General features: G+C 39.3%; 1 protein-coding gene across 4 annotated transcripts in view; it reads left to right on the top strand.

Annotated features, from left to right (window-relative positions):
• Positions 1-23,688, top strand: part of LOC131219149 (DExH-box ATP-dependent RNA helicase DExH1) — a 96,377-nt gene that overhangs the window by 34,456 nt on the left and 38,233 nt on the right. For 2 of the 4 annotated variants that reach the window (XM_058214154.1, XM_058214156.1), the window contains exons 3-5: positions 5,588-5,687; positions 5,773-5,988; positions 6,092-6,187. In XM_058214154.1, coding sequence (XP_058070137.1) covers positions 5,588-5,687; positions 5,773-5,988; positions 6,092-6,187 — 412 coding nt within the window. Of the gene's footprint in view, positions 1-5,583; positions 5,688-5,772; positions 5,989-6,091; positions 6,188-23,688 lie in introns of all 4 variants that reach the window. The other 2 variants (XM_058214158.1, XM_058214157.1) reach the window with 1 other exon arrangement.

The raw sequence follows: 23,688 nt of genomic DNA, 5'->3' as shown, positions 1-23,688 counted from the left end.
GCGGATTGCGTAGCGAATAATTCAGTATGCTATAGAGTACTGAGCAAACTCTGTGGAGCCTACTGTAATATATGTGTCTAATCCATGCCGTCCAACTGTTTTATCAGTTCATTATAGGACAAGAAACGAAAATTGAAGTATATAAAAATCTTAATTAGACCACAAAATAGGAAATAGAGTGAAATGAACTCCTACCGTTGAAAACTTTTTGGGGGCGACAGAAGCTTTTCATCAAACTAATATTTGTGTTTTCGCTTCATCAAGGTCCATTCGACCTTATGAACAGGTTGGATGACAAATAAACATAACTGTGGGCCCTAGGAAGGTTTCAACGATGGAAATCATTATTCCACTCAGTTTCTTGTGGTATGGTCCATTTGAGCTTTGGATTTACTTAAATTTTGGGATCAACCATTAAAATTAGCAGAAAAAATGGATGAAAGGTGTGAATAAATCACATACATTAACAATGGGCCCAAATGAGTTTACTCAGTACGATAAAAGCATACTGAGTAACTCAGTATGCAATCCGATTTTTCTAGATCATTTTATGATAAAAAGCGTACTGTCGCTAGTGGTCCATGCTCTGTGGTCCCACCATGATGCATCTATTTCATCCATGCCATTGGTCCATTTTTTTTTTAGATCATTTTATGATAACAGTCCAAAAATGAGATAGATCAAAATCTCAAGTGGACCACACAATGTTGATTGAACGTCTATGGTCTACCATTAAAACTTCTTGCGGGCTACAAAATTTTGGATCAAGCTAATATTTCTTCACCCAGGTATGTAAGACCTAATCAACAACTTGGATATCAAATAAACATTACAGTGGGCCCAGGAGGTTTTTAATGGTGGACATCTAATCACTACTGTTTTCTTGTGGTGTGGTCCACCTGAGTTTTGGATCTACCTCTTTTTTGGGATCAAGCTCTAAAATGATCTTTAAAAATGAATGGATAGCATTGATAAAACAGATGCATCATGGTGGGGCCCACGGAGCACCGACCTGCACCGTCAAAGCCAAACCACCGCCCTAAAGCCAAACCACCGCCCTTAAAATTGAAATCGGATCCCCAAATTTTTATAAACCCGAAAATCCCTCTCCCTCATCCCAAAATTTCAAAAAATCCTCTCTTTCCCACCAATATCTCCGGATTTTCAACTCAAAACCCCCTCTCCCTCATCCCAAATTTTTAAAAAAACCTCTATTTTACAACAAGATCTTGAGATTTTCATAGCCCGCAAGCCGATTCTTTTCTGGAGAAGTTGCTGGAGGATTTTTAGACAGAAAATCCGATTTTTTTTGGGGTTGAATCTTACCAGAAAGGTTGTCGATCTGCACTCAACAGCCGTGAAGCTCTTAAAATTCGTGTCTTCAAACAGATTCGGGCGAAAAACAGGTATTTTTTTGTGTTTTTTGTTTTTGGTTATTGATTTTGACGATTTTATCGCCGAAAACATCACCCTTTTATCGATAAAGGTGGGTTGTTGGCTACAGTTCCCACCCGTGGTTGGTAGGAACAGTGAAATATCGGCGATATTTAGAAAATATCGAAAAATCGATATTATCGAGGATATTTTGGCGATATCTGGTAGAGAAACGAAAAAGGGGTTTTCGGTTTCGATGACCCAGCGATACCGATATTATTGGCGACAATTCGATATTGTCGTCGATAATTTAAACACTGATCGTACCCAAGGAAAACATTGGGATAATGATGGTGTTTTTGAATGAAACTTTAGGAGATTTTAAAAGAGACATGATGACACACTTAGAATTCAAAACATTAGAAAAACCAAGTACGCATCATAAGTTTCCATTGTATATGGTCCTAAACTATGCACCGTCTGACAGAAGTCATGCACTACAGGGGTCGTAGCGTACGCTACAGCTACATAGTGCATAGCATTTGTAGTGTAAGCTACCATGTATTGGTTTACTATTTTAGTTTTTTATTATTTTTTCACGTTTTCTTTGTTTCTAATGTTGAGGAATGTGACACTTGTATTGTACTTGATACTTTTAACCTATGGGATTTTTATTTCTTTTCATAATTGTGACTCGTGGTTTCAATTAGACATTATTAATTAAAGTGGTTTGCTTAGAAAGTTGTTGATGTTATAATTATTTGATTTGGCTTATATATGTGAATTTTTTATGCGTCAATTTGCTAAATGCTACTTTTTGACTTTTTTTTCCCTTGTGTGCATTGAACATGCTTATAATTGATAAAATGAATCATCTTTTAGGCATTTTTTTTTTTATTTTTTTCCTTTATTTTTTTACCATTCATTATATTTGTCCTATTTTTAAATTAAAAAATAGAAGTATTGTGTAGCTTATGCTACACGCTACGTATTTACACTACACGCCATAGAGGGTTGAGCGCTACGCATCACGCTACCGTTATTTAAAACACTGTATATGGTCCTAAACTATGCACCGTCTGACAGAAGTCATGCACTTAATATCCAAAAGGAGTTCATATGATTCATAAGTCATACAATACAATTACGAAAACACAAACAAAACATCTAATAACAAAAGAAAGAAGAAAAAATAAATCAAAAATAGTTTTAAAAATGATACTTCGATATTTTCCACTATTTTTTTCCACTATTTTAGACTAAAAATTATCTTTTTACAGAACTTCAAGAAACTATCCCCAATCTGTAGATTGGCCTACAAGTCGTGTCCATTGACTTTTTAAGACCCCGTTTGCAATTCAAATGGGTAAAAAACGAAATATTTTCAAAATTTCCCATAATTCTTTTGTTTTCCTCAAATTCGTAGATTGGAGCTTCAAATCCATAATTTTGTACAAAACATGCATAATCATGATTTAGTAACTTTTTATATCGAATTGGAGTAAAGGAATTAAGTAAAAACAAACGAAATCAGAAATATTTTACAGAATGGGTTTTGGCCCATTGTCATCACTCTTCGATCATATTTTTTACACCCAAACCTTGATTTCTCTCTAAACAACTTGGAAGTTGTCTAAATCTTGTCACTAAGGGATTCCACAAAAAAATTCGGGAAATGATTGAGTTTTTTTTTTTTTTTTTTTTAAAGAAAGAGGGTTGCATTGCCTCAATATCATTGATACATATTGGATGTTTTGATGATATCATGGAATATTTGTAAAAGGGCAGTGTGGATATTTGCGATATAGCCATATATTTGTTAGTGCCTCGGTTTGTCAATAACGTGAGTCTGTGTGTCTTGAATGGTTTAAGCCCCCGTTGGAAGACGAAGACAGCTGAATACTTGAAGACTTGCAACATCAAGGTATGAAGACAGGTAAATTGAGGTGCCTTAGTGAAAGTAGCCTTGGATCCCTTTTAAGTTCTAAAAAAACCTTCCTCTATATGATAAACCTTCACTAGGAAAACCTTTGCTTTATCATCTCTAGCCTAAAGCCTAAATATGCATAAGCTCAACTAGGGTAATAGAGGTTCAAAGCTACTAATGAAACATCATAAATCAGAGCTCTATTGATCAAATTGACAATCCATCGATTCGACCTGTCGATCGAATCAACAACTGCTAAAACTGTCCAATGAGCTATACAGTTAAATCAGGAGTTTTTAGATCGAATCAAAACTCCAATCGACTCCAATTAACAGTGTCTTGTCAAGTTGATTGAATCGACAGAGCTATCAATTGAATCGACAGTTCGCCTTTAGCCTTTATATGTCTGATGGAACCTTTTCTCTATAAAAGTGGCACTCGGACCTTTGAAAATGTCATGGGTTTTGGACGTTTTAGAAGCCTTAGTGTACATAACTCTTTTCCTTCTCTTCTAGGCTTCCATCTAAAGAGATACATGTCTTCTTCCTTGTGATTCATCACTCTAACGAGCATTCCAAATTCCATTTAAAGATGTACATGTTCTCAAGTATTCTTTAGAGGTTAGACATCAATCCCATAGGTAAATCCTTTGTCTATCATCCTCTAGAATGCCCATCAAGGTGTCTCTAAATAGGAACTAACTATCTCATTAGTTGTAGGAGATTCAACCACCCTCTCTCCTTACCTTAGCATCCTCATAGGTGCATCATTGCAAGGTAGCCGATCGTTGGAGCTGAAGAAGACTTGCATCAAAGATCGGAAGCCGCATCAAGATTGATCGAGCGTCTTAAGAAAATGCTATCAATGGGGCTCATCCAAAACTTGTAAGAGTTTAATTAAAGTCCATAGAATTTGAAACCCAAACTCAAATAGGTCCCTGTGTAGGACCGCCTTTGACAGGGGTATACATAGTTCCTTTTGTAGGACCACATCGGTTCGTGGTTAGCATATAGAAAACCTTGTGAGTCTCCGAGGGAGCCACCGGCACGGGTGCGTACGTGTAGGTTATTGGCTAGCCTATAAAAAACCTTGGTTAGTCTCTGTGTGAGCCTCTGGCGGGAGTGTATGTAGTCCGTGTGAGCCTCCGACGGGAGCGTACATTGGTCTCTGTGTGGGATCGCAAAGGTTAGCAGCGAACTTATAGAAAACCATTGTAAAGGTTAATTGTGAACATATAGAAAACCATTGAGATAGTGAAATATGGAAAACTTGTGTTTGAGTTCATCATCTAGGAGCGGAGTAAGGATTTAGCCAAACCACTATATATGATTGTGTTTGCGATTGTCGATTGTGTATGCTATTCTATTTATGCTTGTGATTTGATTTGTTTATTTCATATGGATGCATGAATAGATTGTATGCTAGGTGCTTAATACATTGCACACACTATTTATTCCTATCTCACATGTTGGACTACTTTGCACATTTAGTTGTATATTTCATAATCTAGGATCTTGGACCCATTTAACCTTGTGACTTAAATTGAAATAATTGGTAAATAATTTTAAGTGATTCTATTCACCCTCCCTCTAGGATTTAGTAATTCTTCTAAGCTTCCACATCGTGGTATTATGTTAGAAATCCACGCAATTTCAATATTGACGATATAGTGAATGATACACGCGATATTTTCATGTATACGGGGGAATTTTACTGTTTCCCCTGTGTTTTGTATTGGGCTGATGCAATGTTGATGGTATCAACCGATACTATCAATACTGTAAAAACTGATTGTGCCAATGTGTTACATGCATCACATGTGCTACCATATAGCTTTAAGTACCCTACCTGTGCCACCATCCATCTTCAAGCACTCAACATGCCACATTTGCCAATGTTGCACTTGTGCCACACGTGCCACTGTCCATCTTCAAGCACTCCACTGTGCCCGTTGCTACGAAGAAATCATTTTCCCATGGAAAACTTTGTTTTTCCAAGCAATGGATTTGAAATTGATCAATTTTCATGAAAAATCTTATTGAAAAACAAACATCAGAAATTTTGTTTCCTTTCCACTGGTATTCTTTCCTCTCCTTCCCCTTGCAAACAATATTTCTTTCATTTCCTTGAATCAAACAGCCCCCATATATGTGTTAGGTTGCTGCATTAAAGTTAAGGACTTGAGTTGCATAAATGATGCTGTGATGGTTGTTTGCTTAGAATAACCATGAGCAAAATTCTGACTGATGTTTGTTTCTGCTGATTTGTGTATTTATGGAAAGTAAGCCATGCATACAACAAAGGTAAGACACTTGTTGTCAGCAAGGTTCCGTTGCCAAATTACCGGGCTGATCTTGATGAACGACATGGTTCAACACAGAAAGAGGTGCAAAATGCTGTACACTATCCAAATCCTTTGCAGGTTTTATGGACCAAGAAACTAATTTTATGTTGTCATCCAACCTCTGCAGATTCAGATGTCCATAGAGACAGAGAAGAGAGTAGGAAATCTTTTGGAAATCTCTAAAGGAGCATTAGCTGTCCATGATTCTGTTGGCCCATCAGGTCACGAAAGCAAACAATCTTTACTTGCCCCAGCAGTACCCAGAGGTGGGTTGATATCAGAGGAGGATTCTGTGAAGGAAAAATATAGTGTTGAGCTTAGGAACAGGCAGCACACATTGAAGGTGTGAATTAAATCTAAGATCAATTGATTTGTTGTCATAAATTTTATGTATATTGTGGACTCCTAAATTATGATGGCCATGACTGATTACCAGTTACTTGCAGGCATCCCAGAGTGTAAAAGCAATGCAATCTTTCAGGGAACAGTTGCCAGCTTACAAAGTGAAAGCTGAATTTCTGAAAGCTGTGGCAGAGAATCAGGTGCTATGTGCCACTTGAAGCAAGTAGAATATGCCATGCTAGTTTTTTTTTTTCTTATTATCTTGTACCATTTCATTTATGTAACAATTGTAATTATTTGTTCCTTGAGCTGAGTGGTATGTCTGGGAACTGCCCGCCCATTATCCTCTGCTTCTTGCCCTTTGGCATGTGTATTAGTTGGGTATAGGGTTACTACTGGGTAGGACTGTTTTGTCATATGTGTGTTGTCAATATGAGCCCACTTCCAAAGTGCAGGGAAAAAGAGGAAACTTGATGTCAGATGGGCAACCAACTGTAAATATTTTCCCAGTCTACCAGTTAAAACCCCATTCCATATTGCTGGAAGAAAGGCTAAAGGCGATGATTATAATGATGAGATGGTGATGCCATGACGATGATGATATTTAGTTATGTTCTACCCCTTTTTATTTGATAATAATACTGTTTTAAAGTGACTTTTTGGAATTACCTTTTCATGTCACTGGAATTTCTACTTTGGAGATCTCAGCCAGCCATAGACTTTGGGGGACCTGGTGGTTGCTTGTAGGCTGAAACTTGGTTCTGATGATGTGCATGTTGAATGGTTATATGAATTATTGTCTTTGCATCATTTTATGTATTTTTATTGTTCTAGAGGGTTGTTGGACCTGAACTCTTTCTACCATTTTGTTCATTGTAATACTGATATTAGTTTTGTTTTTTACATAAGGGAATGTGACCATACCCTTTGGTATTATCTTTTATTTCAGCCTGTTTTATAGAAAGCAGAATGGATACACAAAACATTTTCCGAGCTTATGTTTCTTTCTCCTTGACTTTAGTTGATTTACATTACAGAAATTTGTAGCATTTGCAAGATCCGTGTGTTTCTGATGAATACAAATCTGGATCTTTTTAATCTGAGGTTTTTCCCTTTTTGATTTTTTTTATTCAACTCTGCTCCCTCATGCAATTCATATTTCTACTTTAGCATTCATACTGCTGATAAGATGAATTCTTCTTGAGGTGGAGTGATCTTGCAGGCTTTTGATTTCCAAAGATGTGTGCTTATCTTTCAATATTTTGGAGGTGATTGTAGGTGAGTTTGTTCTGTTGAGCTGGTATAGACAGTGTAGAGTGTGTGAGTGATCCAGGGTTCAATCCTTGGTGCTGTTAACCTTCCGAATATATATATATATATATAGATATATATATATATATATATATTCTCATTTTTCAGGACATCGCTGAATCAAGACCTGACAGAGCTATTTTCCATAGGTTGCAGTTTGTTAATTTTGTTAATCAGCGGTTTTTATTAACATTTTTGTTCATGTATTTTTTATTTTTGTTGCTCATCTATTGCTATCGAATGAGAAAAAAACTCCTTACCTCCTTGTGTTTTGACTTATTTTGAAGATGGTCCTTGTTTTCAATCTTGAAGATATTATCAGTTTGGCATCAGCAAGCAGGCCAACATAATTTTGATCAAATTCAGGGAAAAATTATGCATGCAGGAATTTCATATGAAAGTTCTTGGCTAAACGTGGTGCGATTTAGATACATGGGTCTTTTTGGAAGCCAGATCCATACGTGGGCAAGAATTCATCTAGTGATAATTGCAGCCTCCCAGATGTATACATGGGTTGCTGACTGTGGATATGGAAGTTATATACCTGTTATCTCATGCCATATGAGATTGCAAAACAAATGTGGTTATCTTAAAGGAAGTTATATACCCATTTAATGACTTATAACCAAAATAACCCTAGTCTAATGAAAAAATATATAAAACCACTCATAAAGTGTCCAAAGCATAAATCCAACATAAACTATATATATATATATATATATATATATATATATATAGATAATCCTATGATGAAAAGAATGGTCCACGATCAATGACCCAATCATGTAATCAATGCAATCCAACAACTTGATCGTCACGTTCCTCAAATCCAACGGTCCAAATCGCTCTCTAAATCAACCCATGCGCATCTTCCTAGTGTGGGGTCTTCTAGATGTATGGGGTCTTTAATATGGATGCTCGCCTAGCCACGGAGAAACCGGGGCCCACCTCCTGTGATACGTATGCAAAGGCGTACGTGATGTGATGTCCTCATCAACTCTCCTCAATTGAGAAGAGTTCGCCTATGGCAGACTAAAATTCCTATAAAGTTCCAGGATCTTGGGATCCAAAGTCTGCAGCTCTGCCTCCATAATCTATTTGCTATCTGAAACCGGCATGTGCTTCCGCTTGATGAGAAATTTTTGAAATCCCCCAGGCGAGTGGAAACCACTTGCGCATCCAGTATATCTTCGACTTGTTCACTTCGAGTAGGCAAGGAGGGTAAAGGTGGCAAATGCTGGGTTGATGGGTCAGGTAGAGGCCATAGGTTACGGACTAGATCATGGTCTGTGGGAGGGTTTGAAAATGGATCAGAAGGCGAAATAGTAGGACCCTCATATCGTACTAGATCTTCCACATTAAAAGTAGGGCTAATTCCCATGGTAGGTAGACGGTATACTACATACGCATCAGGACCTAGTTTTTGTAGTATTTTGTAGGTCTAGCACTATGCACTTGCAATTTCTTAATAGCTCCCTGTGGAAACCGTTTTGGCCTCATATGAACCATGACATAATCTCTCGCCTAAAGTCCCTGAAATTTGTAATGAGAATCAACAAATGCTTTATATTTTTCATTACTCGAGTTAATCTGCTTCCTGATCTCTCTATGCAACTCATGTATGTGATGTGCAAACTCATGTGTTGACTTAGATGGCCTATGGGATACAAACATATGTATGAGATCTACGGGTTTCCTACGTTTGTAGCCATGCACAACCTCAAATGGACTCATTCCCATGAGCCTATTAATGGAACTATTATATGTTTACTCGGCTATAGGCAAAACAATATCCCAAGTTCTAACGTGATCACCCAGACGGCATCAAAGTAGATTTCCAAGACTCCTATTGATGATCTTAGTCTGACTGTCTATTTGAGGATGATAGGCATATGAAAATTGAAGCCTTGTCCCCATTGTGTGCCATAGGGTCTTCTAAAAATAGCTTATAAAACGTACATCACGATCAAACACTATAGTCTTTGGTAGACCATGTAAACACACTACCTCTCCAAAGAAAAGTTTAGCCTCATTGGAGGCATCTGATGATTTCGAGCACGGAATGAAATGGGCCATTTTGGAAAAAGTCTACAACCACAAATATAGAATCATGTTTCTTAATAGTCTTAGGTAAACCCAACACGAAATTCATAGTGATGTCCTGCCATGGAGTATATGGGGCATTGACAAAGGTGTATACAATCCTGTATTTTGCTTTTTTTGCTTCGCTAGTTGACAAGTCCTGCACTGCCCAACTATCTTGGCTACACCTCTCTTGAGATTTGTTCAATAAAACCTATCCTTAACAAGGACAATGGTCTTGTCCCTCCTCAAAGGACCAACTACCCCTCCTACATGAAGTTCCCAAACTAGGAAATCACGGAGGGAAGTACGGGGAATGCTGAGTTTGTCACCTTTAAATAGGAACTCATCGATGTTGACAAACTCGGGACTGTCACTCAACTGACCATCTTGTAGTGACGCGTACAACTCACAAAAGTTTGGGCTTGTAGGATACTCTTTTCTCAGCCACTCAAACCCAGTCACTTCCACACTTATACTTTAGAGTAGCGCCACACGACAACTAAGGGCATCAACAAGTTTGTTCTCAACCACGGCCTTATGTTTAAGAACAAAATAATATTCTTTAAGAAATTGAACTCATTTAGCATGCCTAGGGTTTAGTTTTTTTTGGGAATTGAAGTAACGTAAGGTCTCATGGTCAGAAAACAAGACAAATTCTTGCAATAATAGATAATGACGCCAATGACGTAAGGATTGAACGACTGCATAGTACTCTTTGTCATAAGTAGAATACCGTTGCTTTGCCTCATTCAACTTCTCACTAAAGTAAGCAATGGGGTTCCCTTCTTAATTAAGCACTCCACCTATACCTACCCTAGATGCATCACACGCAACTTCAAAGACTTTAGAAAAGTTTGGAAGGTGCATAACGGGAGTTTCGCTCATCTTGCCCTTAATTTTCTTAAATGCTCTAGAGGCAGCTTTGGTCCATATGAAATCCCCTTTCTTTATGCAATCAATGATGGAATTAAACTCTCTAATGAACTGCCTAGAGAAAGTTGCTAAGCTGTGAAAGCTTTGTACCTTGTAAATATCGCGTGGCTCAAGCCACTCAATTATGGCCCTGACCTTCTCGGGGTCTGCTCTCATTCCCTCATATGATACTATGAACCCTAAGAAGATAACACTCTTTGAAATGAATGTGCACTTCTTAAGGTTGGCATAAAGCTTTTCAGTTCTGAGGACCCCGTAAGCTTGCCTCAGATGGTAGAGATGTTCCTTTGACGTGCTATAGATAAGAATGTCATCGAAATACACTACAAAAAACTCACCCATAAAGGGCCTCAACACCTGGGTCATCACCCTCATAAATGTGATCGGGGCATTAGTCAAGCCAAAGGACATGACTAGCCGCTCGTATAGCCAATCCTTCGTCTTAAAGGTTGTCTTCCATTCATCTCTTGGGCGTATATGTATTTGGTGAAACTTGCTCTTAAAGTCAATCTTTGAAAAAATGGTGGCACCCTCCATCATGTCTAACATAACATCAAGACGCAGTATGGGAAACCGGTACTTGACCGTGATCTTATTGATGGCTCTACTGCCCACACGCATGCGCCACGTGCCGTCTTTCTTAGGCATGAGAAGCGCTGACACGGCACACTGACTCAAACTCTCTTGAATGAAACCCTTCCTAAGAAGCTCATTTACCTGCTTCTTCAACATTTTATACTCCGTAGGGTTCGTTCAATAATGAGGAAGATTTGGTAGAGTTGCCCTAGGGACGATCAATGGCATGTTGGATGTCCCTCATGGATGGAAGCTCATTTGGTAAGTCCTCTGGGAATACATCGTGAAATTCATACAGAATTAGAATCACCTCAGGGGGTCCCTCTACACTAACCTCGGGTGGAACTTCTCTAGCTACTAAGGTGTACGCCATCGAATCCACCTTAGCCTCTCTCTTGAACTCCTTGGCATTGTTAAAATCAACACACATTAAAGCGGCCATATATCGTCACATCGTGGTCAAATAACCAATGCCGCCCAATAATGATGTGTCCAACATCCATGGGCAAAACGTTAAAACGTTGTACCCACAACGAATCTGAATAGGATCCAAAATGAACAGGCATAAGATATCATTGGGTAACAAGCATGAAAGATGCATCAACCCATGAAACTATAAAGGGCTGAGGGTGCGGTTTGGGTTTCAAACCCAAACGAGATAAAGTACTAGCGGAGACCACATTTGTACAACTACCAATCTACCACTATCGACGATCACCTTGCAATTCTTCTCCCCACATTTTGCATAGGTGTAAAAAATCGTAGTCCGATGCCAGTCATCATTCTCCTTAGAATTGGTCAAGGCTAAGGCAGCTTGGTTCAAAAGATCTTTCAGGAAGGAAATTTTAAATGTAATTAAATGCCATGGTAGTGGTAAAGTTTGGGTTTCTATGGGTATCCGATCACATTCTTTCTATTTTTTTGGAAAGATCTAAAAGTTCATGTGATGGGTATCATTTTAGAGTTCTAAAAAGGGAAAATTATATAAGAACATTGGTGCGTCTTTTATTGGTTTAGTCCTATAGGAGGGAGCTGAACGGCTCAAAGATTTTTGCCTATTAGCTTAATTGGTAGTCTTCATAAAATCTTGGCTAAAATTCTTGGCACCAAATTATGCGAGGTTCTTGGGGGGATCATCTTGAAGGTTGAAGGGGCATTTTGGTGTTGATACTACAAATAATTTGGAAAAATGAGTGCATCAACTATAGGTACTTAAACATGGCATAATCTATAAGATTGATATGAAGAAAGCTTATGATATGTCGATGGAACTTTGTTGCTTACATGTTAAGAAGAATGGTTTTTAGGGTTCGATGGATGAACTGGATGATGCAATGCATGAGTTCAACCTTCTTGATTCTGGTGAATGGTTGGCATGCGGATCCTCTTTCCCCTTTTCACTTTGGTTGTGGCCAAGGCTCTTAGTAGGATGCTGGACTGAGCTAGAAGGTTGATTTGTTCAGTGGCTTCTCGGTTGCAAATTGAGACTTTCATATTCTCTTGTTCGTTGACGACACCATCTTGTTTTGCTAGGCCAGCCAACCAATCTTAAGTTGATAATCCGTGGAAGGTTGTTCGGTGTTTTAAAGAATATTTGACTTTTTTGGAAAAAAGTCAAATATTCAAAACGTGATGTTGTGCATTTGATTGGAAGAACGAGTTTTAAATGTCTTTGCCCATATTTTATGATGCACGTCGGTTAAGCTTTCCTCTACTTAGAGGCTTCCTCGTTGCATTGGTAAATCAACTTCGCATCTTTCGGATAATAGTGTAGAAAGTTTTGAAAGGAAATTATTTGGTTGGGAAAGTCGTTATCTATTTCCTGGAGGCAACATTACATTAATCAAAACTGCTTTATTGGATATACCAGTTTATTTCATGTCTATGTTCCATTGTCCGCTAGCTTATAAACAGATTGGATGGAATCCAAATGACTATGGCATGGGGTTGAATACAAACACAAGTTCTATCTTAGACAAACGCAAGTTCCATCTTGTGGATTGGAAGAGGTGTGCAAACCAAAGGAGTTAACAAGCTTGGAATAAGAGCTCTGAAATCCTTTAAAATGGTGCTCTTGGGAGAATGGCTATGGAGATTATTTGGGAGGAAGAGGGGATTCTGTGGAAAAAAGTTATTGCTCCAAATTCGGTGTGGATTGTAGTGGTGGCACACTACAATCTTTGCAAGATGGAGCTTCTGGTTCTTGGAAATTAATGTTTAGGGTTGGTTCCGTCTAGAAGGGAGATTCCTTCTCTCTTGGGAATGGTGCCCATGTTTGTCTCTGGAGGGATTTTGTTGTGGGAATGGCGATATGCTCGTGAGAATTTGTTAATCTAGCTTGTTCGGAGTGGCTTTGGAGAAGAATCCGACTATCTCTCAGTTTGCCTCCTTTGCTAGGGAATAGTGTTGTTTCCACCTCTTTCGTCGAAATCTGTTTGTTGTGAGTTTTAAAGAATTTGTGACTAGACGGAACCAACCCTAAACATTAATTTGTTAATCTAGCTTGTTTAGAGTGGCTTTGGAGAAGAATCTGACCATCTCTCAATTTGCCTCCTTTGCTGGGGAATAGAGTGTTGTTTCCACCTCTTTCGTTGAAATCTGTTCGTTGTGAGTTTTAAAGAATTTGTGAGTCTCATGGATGCCCTACATGGTCAAGGTGGTGTTCTAGAAGTCGGGAACAAATGCAAGTGAAACATAGAGAAATCGGGTCGATTTAGTCATTTTATTCTACTGTATGTATTGAGCCCTTGTCTAGGGTGTTGGACCACATCCATCACGTTTGGAAGTTCTTTGGTTCACTTTGTGTTTGGCTTTTGAGTGCTTGGTTGGATAGACAAGGTTCCCACGATTGATCACCTAAGGAATAGGAAAATGATCATTATGAATATGTGCATTTTGTGCCTTCGTGATGCAAAATCTGTGGGCTACCTATTTATGCCTTCTTGATTCTCATAGAAGATTTTCTGTTTTTTATTATTATTATTATTTTTTTAAAAGGTTGGTTAGGGTGATGCCTTGCTTGATTCATGTGTTTTTTTTAATATTATTTTATATTATTTTTTAAATTTTAATTTAAATAAATGTCCCGACACTCTAGAGGTCATGGGAGAACAAGGAAGATTATGCGGTGGGTTGTTCTTCTTGCTGGTATCTGATCGATATGGTTTGAGTATAGTAGGACTTTCCATGACAAGTCGAGTGCATCAAATGAGCTCTTGTTTGAATGGACTAAATCATCTTCTATTTTCACTAACTTCTTGGAGGAATCTCTTGTGGATAGTCAGAGGTTTGCATCTGTATTTTTCTGATGATTCCTCATCATCAGTCTTGTTTTCTCTCCTCTTTCTTTTTAATTCTTTTTATTACCGCTCAAAAAAAGGGTCAGATCTTCATAAAAGGACCCGTCTTCATAATATGAAGGTTCACTTGTACTTCCTTTTCTTGGCAAGAGTGTTGACTACTTTGTTTTCCTCCTGAATGAGATGACCAGAGGTAACATATTTCCACCATGACAAATCTAAATATTCTTCGATAATATGTGCCAACTGCCATGGAGCTGGTCGCTTCTTGAACGCCAAAGTGATGTTTAATGGTATCACCTTCAACTGAAAGATCCTAAAATAGAGCCACCAGTATTTTGTCGGTCCTTCAAAGGAGTTCCCCAACGGCATTTTACACTTTTTTTTCTCCGTATTTTTCTGATTTTCCTATTTTCTTGATTTTTATGATGAAGGCTTCATGTTTTTTTGAGCAGCAAAAGATTCCAACAGTCCAGGCTATGCGTAGAGTAATCATCATGATGCATTTTCAGATACTGAGATTTAACATCATATTCCCTCAACACCCGTTACCATCTAGCACCAATTTCAATCATAGTGTCCAACCTCCTTTTATAAATTCATAGTCTCTTTCCATTGTCTTCTTCAACAACCCCTTCCTACCACCCGTATCCTTATCTTTTAATTTGTTTACCCTAATGAATCCGAATTTATCTCTTTGTCCTTCTAAACTTGCCACTTAGTACAAGATAATTCTCATCTTGGGATGAGGGAGCAAATGTTCCTCTATAGAGTTCCAACTTATACCAATGTAGTTTTTGTCCATGAATACCACAACCAAGACTATCCTATCTCATTTTCAGTCAAATGAATCAATTGCCTAGCATATGTCATTATGCTATGTCCTTTTTTTTTTTTTGGGGTTAAGGTTTAGCAAACTATGAGCCTTTGATGGGTACTTGTGTACTTTCTTGAGTATTGTTGCAATTAGTTTTGTGCATCTCTCAAAAATTTTCAAAGAATCACCAGATTGAATTGTTCCTGTGGTTTTAACTGTACCTAGCAGTTATTTATTTATTTATTTTTCCATATCTTTCTGAAAGTTTCAAGCTCAACTCTACCTTTTCCATACCATGGAATGAATTTCACAATATGAAAGAGAGAACAAGTCAATTCGTAGAATTTCAAACTTGTCACAGATTGGCTCTGCCATCGTTTCTCTATGCTGAAGTGAGCCAAGACTATCTTGTTCTTTGTTTAGAATCCACGTCAGTTCTCCATGCATACTTCGTTATGCTCTTTTTCATTTACTTTTTGGCAGCAAGCTATGTGGGATATGTATATTTATTTCTCAGCTATATTGTTGCTTTTTTATTTTGTCGTGAATCTCTCTGAAAGTCTCAAAGAGGTCTGTGTAGAATTTCCACTTTTCCCAGTCACTCGCAGTGTTTGATTATCTAACCCTTTTTTTTTTTTTTCCAGTGTTGGATTGCTTAATTAAACCACAAGTATGTCAGTCTTTTGTTTAGTCATGTAAGTCAAGCCTCCTTATGCTATTTCTCGCACTATTTTGTTGTTTGAATAGGAAGCTATAATGGGTACACGCAGTGTTGTTATTGTTGCAGTTATTCTATTTTCCTTCCCAATCTTTCAAAATATTTCTAAGAATCACGGGATTGAATTTTCCACTCCCATGGAATGGATTTTATACTAAAAATACTCAATTTGTCTGCATTAGGCATTGATCATGCAAGAAGATATTATCTGAGTTTGGCATTGAGCAATATACATCTGAGGCAACTTGTGCTTCTCCATGTTTGATGTTCAATATCTCTTCTTCTTTTGGAACAATTGATGTTCTCCACATGGTTTGACTGTATTTTCATTGAAAGGCTTAGGCTCTTTAATATTCTATATAGACTGTACTATAGATAATGCAAGTTGTGGGGGACAATTTTACCCCCACAATTAGTTTTTCTGGAGTGCTGAATTTTGCATATTGAACTGTTCAGATTTCATCTGCAAAAGTCAGCAAATAGCTTTTACCCACAAAAATCCCAGGTACCCACATCTCTCTGCATGTAGACCTCACCCAATCTCTCTCTGCATTTTAGCCCACACCTCTCTTGTTGTGTGTTTCCTTGTGTATACCCCGTATCCCTCTCTGGCCTCTACAAGTAGGCCACACCCTGTCTTATATATATATATATATAGTTGATTACTTCATTAATTTGTTGTATGATTTTCACTATTTTTGTCCTCATATTCCCATTTCACAAAACTAGGAAATTATTTTTTCCTTGCGCAATATGATGTGTGTATGCAATATAATTATGTCTTGTTTTGGTAGGCAAGCTGAGTTTGATCCCATGGTCTCGCTGTTGCAACACAAAACATCCTTCACTTGAGATATGGGCTCAACCCATAGCCTTAATGTTTGTTAGTGGTAAAATCCCCGTGTTGTGATGCAGGACATGGAAAATTAAATATGATATGCAAGATCTTAGGCTTTAGGTCATACTAATTCAAAACAATCCATGTTAATTCCACATCCTACACAAAAGCTTAAACATTCAAGGGGAATCCGCACGGGTCCAGGCCTACACATGTTAGGGCTGGATCTATTAAAATTATAAACCAAACGATACTCAAAGATAAACAGTATTCATCCACACAAGCACGGCAATCAGTCCCTAATCCAAGGGATTCACCAATTTCAATTTAAGGAACCCTAGGGTGAGAAAATGGGCAAATAAATTAATGATAATGCAATTTAGGGTTAGGGTTTATGAAAAACTGGTATGAGAGGGTAAAATATGAAAAAAACCTGAACCGAAAGACAGTTCCTGCTCGCGGACAGCAACAATGGCCCAGATGCACGTGCGTGTGATCATGGCCGCACGTGTGTGGGGCCCAATATTCAGAAAAAGGCCACCTTGGCCCTAGTCAGCCAGGAATGGACTTCAAAACTCCCAAATCTCAGCTCGATCCGATGCACGGTTTGTGCGTGGTGCTCTGTCGAAGCTTCAGCCCTCATGCAGGGCCAAATTCTGGAAATCTGCTGTAGAGAGAAAAACGGCTGCAACTATTGATGGATTTGTAGATGGAATGCTTGTAGGAGAAGAAAAATATGGATGAAAGAAAGTGGGAGCGAATCGAGATAGATGTGGCTTCGCACCACGGTAGTTAGCCCTTCGAAGAAGGGAGGGCTTCGCACCCAATTAGGTTTTCTTAACTCAGAAAGGAGCAGAAAAATGCAACAATTTTTATTAATCTTCATTGAATCAAAAGAACTACAAGGGGTGCCTATTTATAAGAAAACTCTATACCCCAAAACTCGCGCCATGTGCGCAACCTATTACTTGGCGATGAAGTAAACTAAAATAAAAACCAATCAAAAAAATTCTAAAGTGTTTATGATGTTCTAAATAATATAAATAAGCAAAACCTAAAATATGAACTTAATCCGACTAGTGGGCCACAATCATGAGATCTCATGATGGGCTTTCGTGACTATTGGGCCCACTCTTTGAATCAAAACTTCGTCTTCTAACTAGGAGGCCCTCTCTAGACGTCGTCATCGAGCCAAATCGACAGTGGGATCCTCCCTCTCCTTGCGTACATGCGTAGGAGCGTGCGTGCGTGTGCGCGCGCGTGATGTCCCCATCAATTCTCCCCAGCTGCGAAGATTTCGCCACCGGCGAAATAAGACTCCTGAACCACTCCAGGATGTCAGGATCAAGTCTCTAAAGCTCCTCCTTAGTGAGCCACGTGTTGTTTGAAGTTGGGCGTGACTTCCATTTAATTAGGTACTTCTGAAACCCACCATCCAACGCAGAAACTATCTGATGATTCAAGATATCCTCTATTTCCTCTCTGGTATGGAGGTAGAGGCTGGGAAAATGGGCCGGTACGGTAGGTATGGGACGTAGAGGCTGGAAAAATGGGTCGGGAAGGGTAGTTATGGGAGGTAGAGGTTGGGGAAATGGGCCGGGATGGGTAAGTAGGGGACGTAGAGGCTGGGAAAATGGACCGAGAAGGGTAGGGATGAGAGGTAGAGGCTGGGAAGATGGGTAGGGAGGAGGCCATGGATCAAGGGAAAGGTCTGGGGAATCGGGATGGTTAGGCAAAAGGCTGGACAATGCATCAATGGCCCCTTGAAATGCAACTAAATTCTCCACATTGAATGTGGAACTAATTCTCATAGAGGGTGGAAGATTTGCCACATACGCATTGAGACCGTTTCATTTTATAATTTTGAAGGGTCCAGTGCTACGCGCGTGTAACTTACGAACGAGCCCCGGAGGATACTACTCGGGCCTAATGTGGACCATCACAGAGTCCCTTACATTGAATTCCTTAAAACATTTATGCTGGTCTGCAGAAAATTTGTGATGTTCATTACTAGTAGTGATCTTTTGCCTGATTTTTTGATGCCATGAATGAATGTGATACACAAAAGACTCCGTAGGCTCTGATGGCCTATGAGACAGTGACATAGGGACAAGATCAATAGGTTTCTCAGGTTTATAACCAATAAAGACGTCATAAGGATTGAGACCTGTGGAGCTATCGACAGAACTATTAAACGCAAACTCGGCTGTAGGTATTACGGTGTCTCATGTTTTGGTGTACTCTATATCCCTCCTAGGGGGAGACTCATCCAGTAGATCATCAGGAAAGACATCATGAAACTCATCCACTATCGGAATGACCTCAGTGGGTAACTCTACAGTTGCCTCTGGTGCACTCTATCCAGCCACAAGGCCGCACATGTTGTACCCCTCAAAATAGTGGTCTTGATGTCCCTCATGGGGTGCGTGCACGGGTGTATGCCCATAATTGATTTCTTGGCCAACTCCATTCATTGGTCTATCCTCTTGGCCACCTACCTGAGAATGAATATCTACCCCAATGAGGGGGTCTGTCCCATTAGAGGCCTTTAGTTGGGTAATGCGCACATCAAATTGATCAAAGTGTTGGTTTATATGTTGTTCCAAGCGCTTACACACAGACTCGATCTGCTGGGATAGTTTGTTTAGTAACTCTAGTAGTTGCTCCATGTTTAGATTAGGGTGCAAACCAAAACCATGACTCGTATGTGTGGGCATACACTTGCTAACTCCACCTAAGGACTTTTTATGATGACTATATGGGTCTAAAAGAACTATATGTCACTATGAGACTATATGAAGGAGACTACACACCGTTACTAAAATTCAGCAACATATATCAGCCACTTGGAGAGATCATTTCAGGGCAATATCCAAAGAGCGAGTTAAATCCAAAGCTCTAGTGGACCCCAGCACAGAAAATAGTGGGACAGTGACGCCCACCATTAAAAACTTCTAAATGCCACGAAAGTTTTAGATCAAGCTGATATTTGTGTTTTCCCTTCTTTCGTGTCATTTTTAACTTTTGAACGGGTTGGATTTCAAATAAACATTATGGCGGGCCTTAGGATAGTTTCAACTGTGGGAATCACTCTTCCAACTGTTTTCTGTGGTGGGGTCCACTACAGATTTTTATCTACCCATGGGTCCATTGCATTTGTATTATATAAACTCATTTCTGTTACTATTTGAGTGATTTCTTACGACAACGCATGCCTTTTGGCTCCCATTAAATGGAAACTTCTAATTTAATGCATTCTTTTTGCAATTTTTTCATTCCTGAATATGTAAATATGTGTATTTAGGCATGTCCTGAAGTTTCACTGAAAAATTCCACCATTTTCTCCATGTTTCCCCCTTTTTCCCTGCATTTCCAGTTATTGGCAATATTATCGGCGATAACAATATTATATCTTTATCTCCGGCCAACGAAACCTGTAGCAATACCGACAACTCGAACACTGGGTACACGTACCTTGTTGTTATTGTTGCAGTTATTCTATTTTCCTTCCCAATCTTTCAAAATATTTCTAAGAATCACGGGATTGAATTTTCCACTCCCATGGAATGGATTTTATACTAAAAATACTCAATTTGTCTGCATTAGGCATTGATCATGCAAGAAGATATTATCTGAGTTTGGCATTGAGCAATATACATCTGAGGCAACTTGTGCTTCTCCATGTTTGATGTTCAATATCTCTTCTTCTTTTGGAACAATTGATGTTCTCCACATGGTTTGACTGTATTTTCATTGAAAGGCTTAGGCTCTTTAATATTCTATATAGACTGTACTATAGATAATGCAAGTTGTGGGGGACAATTTTACCCCCACAATTAGTTTTTCTGGAGTGCTGAATTTTGCATATTGAACTGTTCAGATTTCATCTGCAAAAGTCAGCAAATAGCTTTTACCCACAAAAATCCCAGGTACCCACATCTCTCTGCATGTAGACCTCACCCAATCTCTCTCTGCATTTTAGCCCACACCTCTCTTGTTGTGTGTTTCCTTGTGTATACCCCGTATCCCTCTCTGGCCTCTACAAGTAGGCCACACCCTGTCTTATATATATATATATATATATATATATATATATATATATATATATATATATATATATATATATATATATAGTTGATTACTTCATTAATTTGTTGTATGATTTTCACTATTTTTGTCCTCATATTCCCATTTCACAAAACTAGGAAATTATTTTTTCCTTGCGCAATATGATGTGTGTATGCAATATAATTATGTCTTGTTTTGGTAGGCAAGCTGAGTTTGATCCCATGGTCTCGCTGTTGCAACACAAAACATCCTTCACTTGAGATATGGGCTCAACCCATAGCCTTAATGTTTGTTAGTGGTAAAATCCCCGTGTTGTGATGCAGGACATGGAAAATTAAATATGATATGCAAGATCTTAGGCTTTAGGTCATACTAATTCAAAACAATCCATGTTAATTCCACATCCTACACAAAAGCTTAAACATTCAAGGGGAATCCGCACGGGTCCAGGCCTACACAGGTTAGGGCTGGATCTGTTAAAATTATAAACCAAACAATGCTCAAAGATAAGCAGTAATCATCCACACATGCACAGCAATCAGTCCATAATCCAAGGGATTCACCAATTTCAATTCAAGGAACCGTAGGGTGAGAAAAGGGGCAAACAAATTAAGGATAATGCAATCTAGGGTTAGGGTTTATGAAAAACTGGTATGAGAAGGTAAAATAAAAAGAAAACCTGAACCGGAAGACAGTTCCCGTGCGCGAACAGCAACAACGGCTCAGACGCACCTGCGTGTGATCACGGCCGCACGTGTGTGGGGCCCACTATTCAGAAAAATGTCACATTGGCTCTGGTCGGCCAGGGATGAACTCTAAAACCCCCAAATCTCAGCTTGATCCGATGCACGTTTTGTGCATGGTGCTCCATTGAAGTTTCGGCCCTCCTGTAGGTCCAGATTCTGGAAATTTGCTATAGAGAGAAAAACGGCTGCAACTATTGATGGATTTGCAAATGGAATGCTTGTAGGAGAAGAGAAATATAGATGGAAGAAGGTGGGAGTGAATCGGGATATATGTGGCTTCGCACCACAGTAGTTAGCCCTTCGAAGAAGGGAGGGTTTCGCACCCAATTAGGTTTTCATAACTCAAAAAGGAGTAGGAAAATGCAGCAATATTTATTCATCTTCATTGAATCAAAAGAACTATAAGGAGTGCCTATTTATAAGAAAACCTTATACCCCAAAACTCGTGTCATGTGCGCAACCTATTATTTGACGATGAAGTAAACTAAAATAAAAACCAATCAAAAAAATTCTAAAGTGTTTATGATGTTCTAAATAATATAAATAAGCAAAACCTAAAATATGAACTTAATCCGACTAGTGGGCCACAATCATGAGATCTCATGATGGGCTTTCGTGACTATTGGGCCCACTCTTTGAATCAAAACTTCGTCTTCTAACTAGGAGGCCCTCTCTAGACGTCGTCATCGAGCCAAATCGACAGTGGGATCCTCCCTCTCCTTGCGTACATGCGTAGGAGCGTGCGTGCGTGTGCGCGCGCGTGATGTCCCCATCAATTCTCCCCAGCTGCGAAGATTTCGCCACCGGCGAAATAAGACTCCTGAACCGCTTTAGGATGTCAGGATCAAGTCTCTGAAGCTCCTCCTTAGTGAGCCATGTGCTGTCTGAAGTTGGGCGTGACTTCCATTTAATTAGGTACTTCTGAAACCCACCATCCAACGCAGAAACTATCTGATGATTCAAGATATCCTCTATTTCCTCTCTGGGTGTGTGAAGGCTAGGTATGGAAGATAGAGGCTGAGAAAAAAGATCGGGAAGAGTAGGTATGAGAGGTAGAGGTTGGAAAAATGGGCTAGGACGGGTAGGTTTGGCACGTAGAGGCTGGGAAAATGGGTCATGAAAGGTAGGTATGGGAGGTAGATGCTGGGAAAATGGGTCGGGATGGGTAGGTATGGGACGTGGAGGCTGGGAAGATGAGTCGGGAGGGGGCCATGGATCAAGGGAAAGGTTTAGGGATTCAGGATGGTTAGGCAAAAGGCTGGATAATGCATCAATGGCTCCTTAAAATGCAACTAAATTCTCCATATTGAATGTGAAACTAATTCCCATGAAGGGTGGAAGATTTGCCACATACTCATTAAGACTGTTTCGTTTTATAATTTTGAAGGGTCTAGAGTTATGCGCGTGTAACTTACGAACGGCCCCCGGAGGATACTACTTGGGCCTGATGCGGACCATCACAGAGTCTCTTATATTGAATTCCTTGAAAAATTTATGTTGGTCTGCAGAAAATTTGTAATGTTCATTACTAGTAATGATCTTCTGCCTGGTTTTTTGATGCCATGAATGAATGTGATGCACAAAAGACTCTACAGACTCTGACGGTCTATAGGACAGTGACATAGAGATAGGATCAATAGGTTTCTTAGGTTTATAACCAGTAATGACTTCATAAGGACTGAGACTTGTGGACCTATTGACAGAACTATTAAACGCAAACTCGGCTGTAGGTATTACGGTGTCTCATGTTCCGGTGTGTTCTATATCCCTCCTAGGAGGAGACTCATCTGGTAGATCATCAGGAAAGACATCACGAAACTCATCCACGACCGGAATGGCCTCAGTGGGTAATTCTACACTAGCCTCTGGTGCACTCTCTCTAGCCACAAGGCCGTATATGTTGTACCCCTCAAAATAGTGGTCTTGATGTCCCTCATGGGGTGGGTGCACGGGTGCATGCCTATAACTAATTCCTTGGCCAATTCCATTCATTGGTCTATCCTCCTAGCCACCTGCCTGAGATTGAACATCTACCCTAATAGGAGGGTTTGTCCTGGCGGAGGCCTTTAGTTGGGTAATGCGTACATTAAATTGATCAAAGCGTTGGTCTATATGTTGTTCCAAGCGCTTACCCACAGACTCTATCTGCTAGGATAGTTCATCTAGTGACTCTAGCAGTTGCTCCACGTTTAGAGTAGGGTGCAAACCAAAACCATGACTCGTACGTATGGGCATACACTTGCTAACTCCATTTAGGGACTTTCTATGACGACTATATGGGTCTAAAAGAACTAAATGACACTATGAGAC

The sequence above is a fragment of the Magnolia sinica genome, chromosome 11 (genome assembly GCF_029962835.1).
Source record: "Magnolia sinica isolate HGM2019 chromosome 11, MsV1, whole genome shotgun sequence".
In the NCBI taxonomy this organism is placed as follows: Eukaryota; Viridiplantae; Streptophyta; class Magnoliopsida; order Magnoliales; family Magnoliaceae; genus Magnolia; species Magnolia sinica.
Note: the sequence above shows the minus strand (reverse complement) of the source record. Positions and strands in the feature narration are given on the sequence as shown.